This window comes from Zootoca vivipara, chromosome 2 (assembly GCF_963506605.1).
Source record: "Zootoca vivipara chromosome 2, rZooViv1.1, whole genome shotgun sequence".
In the NCBI taxonomy this organism is placed as follows: Eukaryota; Metazoa; Chordata; class Lepidosauria; order Squamata; family Lacertidae; genus Zootoca; species Zootoca vivipara.
The window spans coordinates 53879993-53895178 of record NC_083277.1 but is presented as its reverse complement, the minus strand read 5'-3'; the positions used below and the strand labels follow the sequence as shown (position 1 = coordinate 53895178).

Below are 15186 nucleotides of genomic sequence, written 5' to 3'. Positions count from 1 at the left end.
CTGTTTCAGGTGATGGAGTCAGTCAGTCAGTCAGTCAGTCAAGCTTTCCCTTCTATCGAAAAGGGCAGGAAATAATTTTGCAAGGGAACACTGACATTCTAATACCATTTCGTGATTCCAAGCAGTAGCTTGATTAAAAAAACAACAATAAAGGAAAAAAGCCTCACCCACGATCAATCTCACAACAAAATCAGCATTGCTAGCGGTATCAGGCTGCCAAAGGGTAATAACACTTTATCACATCTATTGCAAATTCCATTCAATAATGGTATGCTATTTTAGAATTAACTCCTGCCATGCCAGATCCCAACGGCCTTAATTTTGGGGGAAGCAGATTTCTGTTGTCCTTTTTTGCTTCAAAACTACAAGGACACTTGATTTCCAGTGCCTCTGTGTATTTGACTCTGGGCAGCACCAGGGGCGCTGCCACCACATTCCCACATTGGCAAACACAGTTGAGGAAGCAGGGGAAAAAAAAATCTGCTGCTGGGTATTACAAATGCATATCCCTCACCCTCAGAATTTGTTGCCTACAGAAGATTATGGATCTCCTCACCTTCTTTTGTGTCCTCCACAACCACCCACCCATGTTCAAAATAATAAGAATAAGAATAAAAAATCCAATTGTAACTTTCAGCACAGCGTTACTATCAACACACTTGCCTTCTCTGGATAACTCCCCTATAATTAGCTAATTATTCATGGATTTGCAGAGACTGGGAGAGCGCGCTTGGCAAGTGATGGCTGCTTTTGTTTAGAGTCCTGTCAAATCCACCATTGAGCATGCAGCCATTTCTCTCAATCCTCTCCCATGCCTGGAATGCAGTGAGATGCAGATGGACACTTCAGCGTGCTCTCCCCAAGTTGTCAATTATCAACAGTTTCTGAGAATGGCCCATCTCCTACTAATTGAATTCTACCTAGAGCTCCATGCCAATCATTCTGTTCCATCATTCCTGAACATACCACCTGCCTAGAGCATCGTGAATGACGGTGCCTATCAGAAACATTTGGCTCCCTTATTAAAAGTGCAGTGGCTTTTAATCAGGTACGATTCAAAGTGCTGGTGTTAACCATAAAGCCCTTCAGGGTCTGGGACCAGGGCCACCTTCTCCCTTAAGAGCAGTGGCGTAGCTAGCTGCTCGGATGTCTGGTGCGGCACACACACGTCCTGCACCCAGGGGGCTGGGTGAGCAACCCATGGGTGTGGGGTGCGCTACATGGAGCCTCTCTGCCGCCTCCCCCTCAGCTGTAGGGCAGCTGAGGGAGAGGCGGTGAGCAGACGCATGCCCCACACTGACGTATCAGGCAGAGTGGAGTCTGCAGGCGCCCAAGTCACCACGCCACTCCCAGGAGAGATGCATGGCTTGGGCATGCTGCAGGCCCCAGGATAAGTGCCAGCCCCTGCAGTGTGGTGCCCAATGCCAGCTGCGTTTCGTTACATTTGTTGACTGAACTAAAAAGTTCTGTGAGCCCTTTAAAAAAACCACACTCATATTTGATCATTTTGTCACACACACCCCCTCAGTGATTACACCCAGGGCAGACCGCACCCCCCGCACCCCCTTCCTCCGCCACTGCTTATGAGCCACCCCGCCTGCCAAGATCTTCATCAACTGTGCTCTAATGTGTCCCTGTGGTGCTTCAGATGTTGCACTAAAACTCACATTATCCCTTACTATTTGCCATACTAGGGTTGATGAGAGCTGGGTTTCCAACATCATCTGGAGGGCCATAGGGTCCCCAGCCTTGAGCTATCTGGTCAAAGTATGGTTTAAAGATAAATAAGCATAGGAAGGGAGTGCACAGGCCTTTAAGGTGCCCACCAAGAGTGAGCAGCAACTGGATAGCAGACTTGAGAAGGCATGCAGATCACTTGATCACAGTCTTCCACACTCTGTCAAGATGCAATGCATGTCTATTTAAATCATTGCAATTATTTCTAGGTTTGCATTTATACCTAGAAGGTATGCATTAACATACACAAACCTGCATCCTCTTTTGTCCTCTTTTTTGGTTATTGAAAAGGGGCCACTCCGTGTGCAGTTGTTTTTGAAGTATGAAACTGCCGTTGAAATTAAAACTAGGTCCTGTTTCTCAGCATGGCCAGTTATCTGCAAAGTGATAGCCTCCCCCCTCCCCCCAAGAATCTAACTCTGGTAATAACTCTTAGTGGGAAATGATGCTTGAGAGAATAAGCTTCTTGTGCTATCGTGGCCATTTTTTTACCACATCAGAAATTCACCAAAAAGAGAGTGGAGGCGTGCTGGCGTTGTCTGAAATAACCACAACCTCCCAGCCCTCATCTCAATCGGGCTTCATTGTTTTTTTTAAATAAAAAAATAAAAAAATAAAACCCATATACTAGGATGGAATTTGGAAGCAAGAAAGTGACACAGTCTTGGGAATTTGCTTACTGAAGCAGGCTGCTTCAAGTCACTTCATGGCAAAGCTGGCCCTGCACTGATCTTCATTTTTCTTTCCAAAATAGTGCCTTGATCTCCATTAACAGATCTGGGATTGTTTATGTCCCCTGAGTGTGAGAGAAGACTAGCTGTGACTCACAGGGTTCCCAAACGTATGAAGCATTATTTATATCCTGCCTGGCATGTTGTTCTATCTGTGTTTGATATGCCATTAAGCAGAGTGGCGGAAATATTATGATTTATTGGTAAAGTGCTTTTTTATATATTTCCTGCTGGCCTGGTATAAATATCTGATATTTATAATAATTACACCGACAGCATCAATTCATGATTCTAAGGAGACCGTCTGGCTGCCATGAAATTGATCACATTTATGAACTCCATTTGCAGGCAAGCATTGACAGCTCCAGTGCCTCCCATTCTCTGGAGTCCTCAGCAGCGCAGTCCATAAACTCCTGCTGATTGTATGGAAACCCATCCATTTGCATTGCTTAACACACCCATTGATGTGGCCGCCTCCAATGCATCAATCATTTTCCTTGTGACTTGAATTTCAACTTCCTTTATAAGATACGAAACCGGGGGCGGGGGGAAGCTATATAGTAACATCCATTTGCTCAACTTTCCAGCAATTTCTCTTGTCCCTTTGCAATGGCAATATGTGGAAAGCTATTCTATTTGTACCATACCTGGACTGCCCAATCCTAAACATGTTTAGTGGTATTTACTTCCAGGCAAATACGCGGGTGGCATTGTGGTCTAAACCACAGAGCCTAGGGCTTGCTGATCAGAAGGTCAGCGGTTCAAATCCCCGTGATGGGGTGAGTTCCCGTTGCTCGGTCCCAGCTCCTGCCAACCTAGCAATTCGAAAGCACATCAAAGTGCAAGTAGATAAATAGGTACCACTCCAAGTGGCGTTGTCGTGCACTGCTCTGGTTTCGTCAGAAGCGGCTTAGTCATGCTGGCCACATGACCTGGAAAAACTGTCTGAGGACAAATGCCAGCTCCCTCGGCCTGTAAAGCGAGATGAGTGCTGCAACCCCAGAGTTGTTCACGACTGGATGTCAGGGGTCCCTTTACCTTCACCTTTAAATACGCTTAGGATTGCAGCAGCCTTTAGGAAACTACATGACAGGTACTTCCATGATTCTTTTCAATATGAGGCTAAGGCTGCAGTCTGAATACTGCTGTGGAAGAAGAGGTGCTCTTAAAACTCTTTCCCCAATATTGTTTTCCCACCCCACCCCAAGCTGCTGTTATTCTTGCACCTATGGGGATGATTTTCAGCAGAAAAAGCAATGTAAGGGAGAAGGGTTTAGAAGCCCCCTTTTCTCTTCTGCATCAGTCCTCTACTTCTTATTTCAGCTTCAGCATCTGATTTGTCTAAAAGACAAAAGCTTATCAAAAAAGTATTACATGACACGTAAGATTCCCCGCCCCGCCATGATGCTAATGCTGATAGCAAAGGACAGCCAGCCAGTTAAGGAGGAGAAAGAAATCCAAGTAAGAGACTTCTGGGAAAAGATTTATAATGAATTGAAAAAAGTGTTGAAAAACACCTTTGTTAAGAAGTCAGAAGCCTTCTTACTTGGGATAGTTAGAGAGGAAATACCCAAGAAAGATGTTACATTTTTTCTGTATGCCACAACAGCAGCAAGAATATTATTAGTGAAGAATTGCAGGAATGAAGAATTATCAACGATAGATGAACGACAGAAGAAGATGATAGAATTTATGGAACTGGCAGAGCTAACCGGGAGACTCCGAGACCAGAGGGAAGATGTGGTGGAAGAAGATTGGAAAAAATTCAGTGTATTTAAGAAATAAATATATCATTGAAAATAACTAATAGAAGTTTAGGAGGTACAGGGAGGTTGTAGACATAATAAATGTTTAGATAAATATTGATATGGAGGTGTAGTCATAAATAAGCAGTATGTGTGAGATTTTGTGTTATGATATAAGATAAGATTAGAAAAAGAATAGTTATAAGGTGAACAAGGTATAAGAATAAGATTTAGAAATTACTACAGAGGATTTACAATGTAACATAGTTGGAAGGGACATGAGGAAGTCACAGCCACTAGAATTGATACAAGTTGAAGTTTTGGAATTTTTTTTTGTCTTTTGTATTTTTTGTATTTTGTATTTTGTCTATTTTTTGTCTTTGTTTGTTACAAAATAATAAATATATTTGAAAAAAAGGAGGAGAAAGAAATCCAGATCATCCAGATCCTATTTGATTGCAGAGATCAATCTAACTTCAGCAAGTTCCCTCTTCCCTAGGAGGGAATTTTTCTCCATAGTCTCAAACAGCAAGGAAAATAGAAAGAGAAACGTCTTTGGATACAGTGGAATTAAAGAAGCCTCTAGCCATTACTTTCAACTTCAGCAGCTTGTGCATGAAGGGTCAAGCTTTCAGGCTTTTGCCTGCAATTTCTCACATCAGTTGGTCATTTGTACCAGCACAGTGAGGCCAGCAAAAATGACAGAAAAATGAATCAAATACAAACATACTCATATTTCACAAAAGTATGGAACCGGGCTATTCTGTGATCTAAAGGATCAGACCCTTTGGAATGTCAGAGACAAAGGTTCCCCTCATTTATACCATAGAGCAGGCATCCCCAAACTTTGGCCCTCCAGATGTTTTGGACTACAATTCCCATCTTCCCTGACCACTGGTCCTGTTAGCTAGGGATCATGGGAGTTGTAGGTGAAAACATCTGGAGGGCTGCAATTTGGGGATGCCTGCCATAGAGCACATTGTTTTATTGTGCGTGCGTGCATGCATGCGTGCGTGCGTGCGCGCACACACACATGCATCTTGGATCAGCCCAGAAAAAAAGCCTACCTGCTATTTTTTAATTAAAAAAAATACTAGGAAATTAACAATTTATTAGTCAGGTACAGAAAATGAAAGCTATTGCATACGGTGCGGTAGAAATCCACAAAGTTCTAGCAGAATGGTGGCAGCTCAATAGAGCTGGGGATCTGGATGGAGAATTTTGGCCTCCTCTATGATTTAAACATTGTCTTCCAACCATAAACATAATAATAAGACTTGGAAAAATAACTGTAATTTTCTCCCGTTTTGCTAGTGGCACCCAATAGCGAATGTTAGTTAATTTAAACATGTCTTTGTGAATAAACATTGAAACCGTCTCCTGCTGGAAGAATGAGTAAAGAGGAATTTAAAACTCTCCTCTCCTCTCCCTTTTCTTTCTTTTTACAAATATTATATATCTCGAGCTCCCATTTACACACAATCTAGCATCCCCGTTACCTTTTAAAATTAAATTATTATTTTTTAGAAGTCCACAATCAGAATTACATTGGGACGAACTAAAGGTGCAGTTAATAGGAACCTCATTTCTATTTCTTTCTGCATTTATATCTGGCATAAGCTTCTTGAATAAAGTCACAGTTTTACTGAATAGGCTTTGTCTGTCTGAACTAACTTCATTTGAGGGAGATCATCCTCAATTTAAATTTTAAAATGAATGTTAACAAAATGGAGGATCTGTGGTTTCTTTCTATTTAGTTCCACTGCAGACAATTCGGTATCTTTTTAATTTCATCATCACCATCATCACTTTCACCATCATTTTCTTTATTTGTTGGAAGAAAATTAGCTGGAATATTGCTGAGTGTGAAGCAATAGGCTTACACAGAGAATGCTACATGTGTTTTCAATAGACGAAGGACCATTATTTTACAAAAACCAACAAAAACTTATCTGAATCTGTAATAATATCAGACACCACCATCAACAAGCATAAAATGTACTGCTCTGAGATATTAATAGTCCTGGAAACTGATTTCCTATCCCCCTTCCCCCTTCTTACAGTTTCAGAGTTCACAGGTTGTCTGAAGGTTGATTAATTTTTAAACATTGAGAGATTTCATGCTCTAGTATTCATGAGAACTATGCGGGTGGGGGGGGGGACAAGCCTGACCGTGGAAGTTGATAGACACCACATATGTCTGCCAGTGATGGTTCCCTGATGAAAGTACCAAGTCAGTCTCATTTTCTTAATCTGAAAGTACCAAGTCAGCCTCCTGTCTTAATTCTGCATTGTCTGCCGGAGTAGAGTAGTTAGCTTCACAAGGTTGGGGCTAGGGCTGGGTGATTCCTGGTTTTCAACATGACAATATATCACCAGCTAAACATTGCAATATATTGATATATCTCAATGTTTGCAATAAGGATGGAGCTATGTAGAGGCATTGGCCGGCTCCACAGTTTTTTCTGCGTTGTGATTTTTGCCAGCGCCTGCTCATACAATTTGCTGCCTCCCGCAGGAGGCAGGGGAGAGCTGATCCAGCAGAGCTAACAGGGGCTTCAGGAATCGAGAGAAGCATTGGCTGGTCTCACAGTTTTCCCCACATTGTGATTTTTACATAGCACCCACCCACGCGCGCACCCACGATTTGTAATATATTGTCAGGTTAAAATTTATGAAACTGATATAACGATATGGACTTCAGACTGGATTTGGACAATATATAAGGTCCCAGGGCAGGTTACAACAATTGCAATTAAATATTACCCAGCCCTAGTTGGGGCCTTCTAATCTACAGTCCTACCTCGGTTTAAGTACGCCTCGGTTTGAGTATTTTCAATTTAAGTACTCCACTGACCTGTCTGGAACGGATTAATCCACTTTCCATTACTTCCAATGCGAAAGTTCGCTTCAGGTTAAGTCCGCTTCAGGTTAAGTACAGACTTCCGGAACCAATTGTGTTTGTAAACCGAGCTACCACTGTATGTGAACTTGTTATGTGCCCAAAGGTTTCTTTCAACACAGCCTAAGCTTGTATTCTATACCTTCAACACAAGGCTCCCTGAATAAAAATAATGTTCATGTTGCAGCTTCCTTATGGAATATAACCCTACCAGCTGATCCAGCATTCTCAGCACTATCTAGTGTGGATGTGAGGCCTTCTGCTAGCTATGGGGATGGAATTTTGTGGCAGCCTCAACAGCAGATAGCAGTGAGCTGATCACTGCTATTACTATAAGCGTGGTTAGTTAACTGCTGAGGAGTTATGAAGTGTGCTGGTGCATTATACCCTCCAACATTTCTCCAATGAAAATAAGGATGCCTTATTTATTTATTTATTTTCCCACCCACCCAGCCTGCCCATCTGTCTGGGTTGCCCCAGCCATTCTGGGCAGCTTCCAACACATAATAAAACATTAAGCATTAAAAAAACTACCTTATACAGGGCTGCCTTCAGATGGCTTGGGGGGGGGTGTCAGATAACTCCATACCCTCCAACATTTCTCCAATGAAAATAGGGACACCCTAAGGAAGTTGAGCTAAATGATGTCCATGCTCCTGGTTGACCTTAAAAATCCATCTATTATTAAACTAATCACCTGTACACTATGTGTCTGTAGGAAATCTAACATTTCTGTTCTTTACAGTACCATAAATTCTCAAGAGCAAAGGAACAGGTATGCCAGAGTTGAAGATTTACCACCCTTGTGCTCAGAAGTATGAATGATTATACACATATCTGAATGTGAGAGGGAAATGCTCTTGGTTGGCCACTGGTCTTTCTCCATACTTTGGCTTATTATTATAAATATTTTGGCTTATTATTATTATTATTATTAATTAATTACCTGCCCTTACAGTTACAAATATTACAATGAAATATTAAATACAGTTTTAAACAACTTAAAATTACAGAAATAAGGTGGGTCCTAAAAATATACATCTCAAGTGCCAAAAACCATAGCCTCAGATTTGGGGTTACTTTGATATAGAACACAGATTGTTCTCTCTCATATTCTGTTTGCTGCCCATTCAGGTTTTAGCTGGCCATTGTTCACAGAACTAGGTTTGAAAAGGGTATTAGAAACGGCTATTCAAGCACTTACTGCCAAGAGTTGGTATCTACTCCATTTCAACAGGTACTGGCTTATCTAGTACAGTGGTGGTCCTGTGTTACTACTTTTTAAAGGCTATGTAACATCAACTACACCGGGCCCCTCAATCTTTGATTTATAATGCTATGAAGTTTAAGGAGAACAGCTTTGTCAAAAGTAGGCGCCCAAGGCTTTGTGTCCTCTCACCATGTTGAGGCAGCTTAGTATCTGCTCTTCCTTTTCTTGGCCACAGGAGAGGGCCCTAGGGCACACCTTGCTTCAGCATTTAGGCCACCCAGGAAGACTCCAAAGCGCTCCAGAAAACTCTATAAAATGCAGCCATTTCTGGCCTGAGTTAAGCCCAGTGGCCAATGCCTGGGAGTTGTTTTGAACAGAGCTCTATTCACATTGCACACAGTAACTAGCAAAGGCCTATTTCCTTGGGGAATTGAAGCTCTTTGGTTTGTACTTAACATGCTGATTGCCAGAATTACAGGATGGCTGTGCCAGGAGGAGGGTAGAGAATTAGATTCTGTCTCTAATTAGATGTTTGCTCTTCATTTGAATTTCAGATGCCAGCTTTAATTTTAGAAACTTTCCCAGGAAGCATTGTGACTTTCTCTAGCAAAAGTGCACCTGGCTCCTTCAGGCTTTGTCTGATGGGCTGTCACAAAATAAGCACAGAGTGGAGCCAACCACTGTCACTCCTTCTCTAGGTCCAAGGGGCAGACCTACTGCCTGTCAGATTTCTGGAAGTATCATTCAGGTCAAGGAAATCTTCCTATGTATACCTACTTCGACGGAAGCACCACTGACTTCAGGGAACTTACTCCCAGTTAAACGTGCAGAACATCACAATGGTGGACAGGTATGCTTTCAAACGTGATTGCAGTAGATCTCTTTGGTTTTGCTTTTCTGAGCCAACATATGACCTACCCCATGCTATGTGAAAGGGTCTGGCAAAGAGAGAGATCTCTTCTGGAAAGAAAGATATTCCTTTCAGAATAATCAGTCAAGAGAGGGAATATGCATCAGTCATATGTTTCATTATGTTTGATTGGCAATGTAGTCATCAATTCATGAGATCAAATGTAATCTCATAGACTCCACAGTTTAGAGTTTCAAGCAGCATTCAAAGAGGGGAAAAAACCCAGCATTCAGTTAGCAGGGGGACGGGTTTTCTCAAGTTCCACAATTCACACTGAATAGGGATTTGAAAGGAAAAACACACATTTTCATCAGAAGTCTCATCTATTTGGATGAAAGTATTGTTTCTTAATTTAAGAGTTCCAGTGTGATTTCAATGTTTGCTGCAAGGTCCCATTGTTATTATATGTTTGCAATAAAATGACATGTTATACACAAATAAAAGCTACACAGATATAAGATGGGGGACATGTGGCTTGCCAGTAGTACATGTGAAAAGGATTTAAGGGTCTTAGTAAACTATAAGCTTAACATGAGTCAACAGTGTAATGCAGCAGCAAAAAAAGCTAATGCTCTTCTAGGCTGCATCAAAAGAAGTATAGTGTCCAGGTCAAGGGAGTGCTTTATTCTGCCTTGGTCAGACCACACCTGGAATACTGTGTCCAGTTCTGGGCACCACAATTTAAGAAGGATATTGACAAGCTGGAATGTGTTCAGAGGAAGGCAAACAAGATGATTTAGGTTCTGGAAACCAAGCCTTATGAGGAATGCTTGAGGGATCTGGGTATGTTTAGCCTGGATAAGAGGAGACTGAGAGGAGATGTGATGTTGTTGTTTAGTCGTTTAGTCGTGTCCGACTCTTCGTGACCCCATGGACTAGAGCACGCCAGGCACTCCTGTCTTCCACTGCCTCCCGCAGTTTGGTCAAACTCATGTTCGTAGCTTCGAGAACACTGTCCAACCATCTTGTCCTCTGTCGTCCCCTTCTCCTTGTGCCCTCCATCTTTCCCAGCATCAAGGTCTTTTCCAAGGATTCTTCTCTTCTCATGAGGTGGCCAAAGTATTGGAGCCTCAGCTTCACGATCTGTCCTTCCAGGGAGCACTCAGGGCTGATTTCCTTAAGAATGGATAGGTTTGATCTTCTAGCAGTCCATGGGACTCTCAAGAGTCTCCTCCAGCACCATAATTCAAAAGCATCAATTCTTCGGCGATCAGCCTTCTTTATGGTCCAGCTCTCACTTCCATATATCACTACTGGGAAAACCATAGCTTTAACTATACGGACCTTTGTCGGCAAGGTGATGTCTCTGCTTTTTAAGATGCTGTCTAGGTTTGTCATTGCTTTTCTCCCAAGAAGCAGGTGTCTTTTAATTTCGTGACTGCTGTCACCATCTGCAGTGATCAAGGAGCCCAAGAAAGTAAAATCTCTCACTGCCTCCATTTATTCCCCTTCTATTTGCCAGGAGGTGATGGGACCAGTGGCCATGATCTTGGTTTTTTTGATGTTGAGCTTCAGACCATATTTTGCGCTCTCCTCTTTCACCCTCATTAAAAGGTTCTTTAATTCCTCCTCACTTTCTGCCATCAAGGTTGTGTCATCTGCATATCTGAGGTTGTTGATATTTCTTCCGGCAATCTTAATTCCGGCTTGGGATTCATCTAGTCCAGCCTTTCGCATGATGAATTATGCATATAAGTTAAATAAGCAGGGAGACAATATACAACCTTGTCGTACTCCTTTCCCAATTTTGAACCAATCAGTTGTTCCATATCCAGTTCTAACTGTAGCTTCTTGTCCCACATAGAGATTTCTCAGGAGACAGATGAGGTGATCAGGCACTCCCATTTCTTTAAGAACTTGCCATAGTTTGCTGTGGTCGACACAGTCAAAGGCTTTTGCATAGTCAATGAAGCAGAAGTAGACGTTTTTCTGGAACTCTCTAGCTTTCTCCATAATCCAGCGCATGTTTGCTATTTGGTCTCTGGTTCCTCTGCCCTTTCGAAATCCAGCTTGCACTTCTGGGAGTTCTCGATCCACATACTGCCTAAGTCTGCCTTGTAGAATTTTAAGCATAACCTTGCTAGCGTGTGAAATGAGCGCAATTGTGCGGTAGTTGGAGCATTCTTTGGCACTGCCCTTCTTTGGAATTGGGATGTAGACTGATCTTCTCCAATCCTCTGGCCATTGCTGAGTTTTCCAAACTTGCTGGCATATTGGGTGTAGCACCTTAACAGCATCATCTTTTAAGATTTTAAATAGTTCAGCTGGAATATCATCACTTCCACTGGCCTTGTTATTAGCAGTGCTTTCTAAGGCCCATTTGACTTCACTCTCCAAGATGTCTGGCTCAAGGTCAGCAACCACACTACCTGGGGTGTACGAGACCTCCATATCTTTCTGGTATAATTCCTCTGTGTATTCTTGCCACCTCTTCTTGATGTCTTCTGCTTCTGTTAGGTCCTTATCACTTTTGTCCTTGATTATGGTAATCTTTGTACGAAATGCTCCTTTCATATCTCCAATTTTCTTGAACAGATCTCTGGTTTTCCCCATTCTATTGTTTTCCTCTATTTCTTTGCATTGCTCATTTAAGAAGACCCTCTTGTCTCTCCTTGCTGTTTTTTGGAAATCTGCATTCAGTTTCCTGTATCTTTCCCTATCTCCCTTGCATTTTGCTTGCCTCCTCTCCTCCGCTATTTGCTATTTGATAGCGATCTTCAAATATCCAAAGGGCTGTCACATTGTTTCCTCCTGCTCTGAAGGGTAGGACTCAAAACAATAGCTTCAAGTCACAAGAAAGGAGATTCCAACTAAACATCAGGAATAACTATCTGACAGTAAGAACTGTTCAGCAGTGGAACAGATTCCCACAAGAGGTGATGGACTCTCCTTCCTTGGAGGTTTTTAAGCAGAGGTTGGATGGTCACCTGTCATGGATACTTTAGTTGTGATTCCTGCATTGCAGGGGGTTGGACCAGATGACCCTTGGAGTCAAACTATACCGTTTTATGATCTGAAATCTTCATTTTGCTTCAATGCCCAGAGCAGAATTAGATTGCCCATCATACAGTGTTATGTCTCTACAGATTTTACTGTGGTATCCCATGCCTATATTTTACTGAAACATGTTCCCTTACATGTGTTATTGTATTTTTCACAAGGCTTCATGGGAATGTGTCTAAGATGAACACAATTTAAAGAGAAAAAAGGAGTTTAAAGTAGTCAAATAATGCTTCCAAATCTTTTATGAAATGAAGCAAACACAAAAATGTATGCCTGCTTTGATTCCCTCCCCTATTTCAGCTCCCAAGATCAATAAAAACAACTTTATCCCATTTTCCATTCTCTAAGTGCCTCCTTGCTGGAAAATATTTGTCATAAGTAAAAGGAGTTCTGAATTCTCCTGAATTTAACCATTATCGCTTCTTTCTATTACCACCCGATGAGGAAATATTAGAACTTGCAATTCTATAACAAAATCCCATTTTGTTCACTGCCTTAAATGTAGATCCTGTGCTTTGGAGCCAGTCAAATTACTCTGAGCTTTAAACAAAGGTGGCAAAGTAGACAGTGGAATTCTAACTTGAAGGAAATAACATGTGAAACTTATTCAGTGCATAAAATATAAGTGAAGGACAATTGGAAGACACTTACATATTCTGTGTCAGCCTTGGAATCATAGTATTCAATATCGTCCTCCTACAGAATAAAAGGGAAAAGGTGTGATTAGTACAGTACACAGTCCCAGGCCACAGGAAAGAGGTTTTTCAATGTCATCAGTAGGCTTGCCAGCATTTCATTTTAACAAGACTGTGACTTGTCTGGGGGCTGGGGTTCCTGGTGAGTTCTAGCATGTTAAAGGCAAAGATCATTGCAAAATGTTTTGGGGTGCTTATGATGTTGGGGCGCTTATGATGTTGGTATTGAGCTAACCCTGTGCTTGGATTCCACTGAAGGCTTAAAGAGCCATGATGGGAGAGCAAGTCCTCACAGGGGCCACTGCAAGTTGGCCACACACTCTTTTTCTTCTGGTCTTTGGGTGTCCTGTTTACCTTGGCTCAAAAGAGCTTGCAGAGAATATCTGAAGGTATCTGAAGAAGTGTGCATGCTCACGAAAGCTTATACCAAGAACAAACTTAGTTGGTCTCTAAGGTGCTATTGGACATTATATATATATAATCGACTACCTACCTGAATCTTGCAGAGAATGTTTGGGTATTATTATTATTATTATTATTATTATTATTATTATTATTATTATTACCACTACTACTACTACTACTACTACTACTACTACTACTACTATCATTTACCCCAGCACTCAGACAGATGCTAAGGCTGGCATACAGAAACGATTCCTGGGAACTAAGGGATGGCATGAGCTGATTTCCCTCCCTATGGCAGAATTGTTGTTGTTGTTGTTTAGTCGTCTAGTCGTGTCCAACTCTACAGGCATTTTAAAAATAATTACTTTAAAAATAAAATATTTTCTGAGTTTGAACCACATTGATGTCAATGATATCAATAACATTTTTTCCTTTTCTTCTTTAGACTAGGGCATTTTTACTGGGGTGAAATGCAGTGGCATAGCAAGGGTTGCCAGCACCTGGGGCTATGCAGAGGGGTGGGTGGGAGTGAGGGCATGCACATTCAACTGCCTAGCGCCATCTGCATCACTGAGATTGCAGTCACAGAGATAAGGAAAGAAGAGTTGTTCTGCTGCCTAGAGAGGTCACTTCCTGGTTTGCACGGGGAAGCCATTTTCAACAGAGCCCAGTGATGGAAGCACACAGCTGTATTGAGGCAGCACTGGGTGCTGAAAATTTGCACCCCCTAACAATTTTGTGCCTGGGGCAACCGCTCCTGTGCCCCCCCCCACTATGCCACTGGTGAAATGGATCTATTTCTATTCCACTCTCACACTTGTTTGCCCATAATTCAATTTTGTTGTCTCCACATTGATCATCAAAATTATTTTAAAAATACTCTTCATAATTAAGATGTAAATGTATATTCTTCCTCAAAACAGTATTGAAATGCATGCCTTGATATGTTTCAATGACAGAGAACTGTATCACAATATTTGGAGAACCACAAAATCCTACTGCTAGTGATTAATCAACACATTAATCTAATCGGATGACATTTTGATTAGGGATCCATGAAGATAGAATTCCTCAAGCACCCCATATTTTTACATTGGGTAGACTGCAAAGCCTGTTTCCTGTACCAGACAACAGAAACCACTTACTAGCTGGAAACAGTACAGGGTACAATCATTTGGTAAGGAAGGTGTCTGCATCATCCTGCCAACTAATCAGCAGAATCCACTTCTCAGTTTCCCTAGACCGAGAAACTCAGTTTCCCTAGACTTCTGATCAGTTGAAAAAGCCAGCAACGTTTTCCTTATCACTCATAAGCCAGACAGGGTTGGCTTTCTAAGGTTTCAGACAGGAGTCTTTTTCAGCCCTACCTAGAGATTGAACCATGGACATGTTGTCTGTCCTTACCTTGCTTTGCAAAGAAGAAGCAGGCAGACTTCAAAGCTACGGGGCTGAAACATGTAGTTCCACCCTTGATAAATAGGCATCTGCATTCATCCAATGTTTCATCATGAAACAAATTATGACATACTTCACTAGAAGGTCACACTAGCTCAGTTACAAGTAATCTAAGAATGGGTACAGGAATCCAAGTGTTAACATTTCCAAATCTGTGCTATTCTATGGAAGGTCACATTGGAGGTTTATAATACTCTCTCTCCCGACTCTGAAGTCTCTGAATCTATGGGAACAAGAAATACATTATCATTTGCTGGAGGGGAATGTGTGCTAATGGTGGAGATCTGAGATGCTAATAGCCTCTTCTACTCAGAACCACAAAACAGGCAATGAAAAATTAGAGAGCGATTTCATCATTCCAGTGAAGAACTGCATGTCATTAATTTGCAG

At 41.8% G+C, this 15186-nt stretch overlaps 1 protein-coding gene across 2 annotated transcripts in view; it reads right to left on the bottom strand.

Annotated features, from left to right (window-relative positions):
• The window catches only part of CACNA2D2 (calcium voltage-gated channel auxiliary subunit alpha2delta 2), a 551962-nt gene that overhangs the window by 179040 nt on the left and 357736 nt on the right, over positions 1–15186 (bottom strand). For both annotated transcript variants that reach the window (XR_009557115.1, XM_060271531.1), the window contains exon 5: positions 12890–12934. Coding sequence is in view for 1 of the 2 variants with exons in the window: in XM_060271531.1 (XP_060127514.1) it covers positions 12890–12934 (45 nt within the window). In the remaining variant the exon portion in view is untranslated. The remainder of the gene's footprint in view (positions 1–12889; positions 12935–15186) is intronic.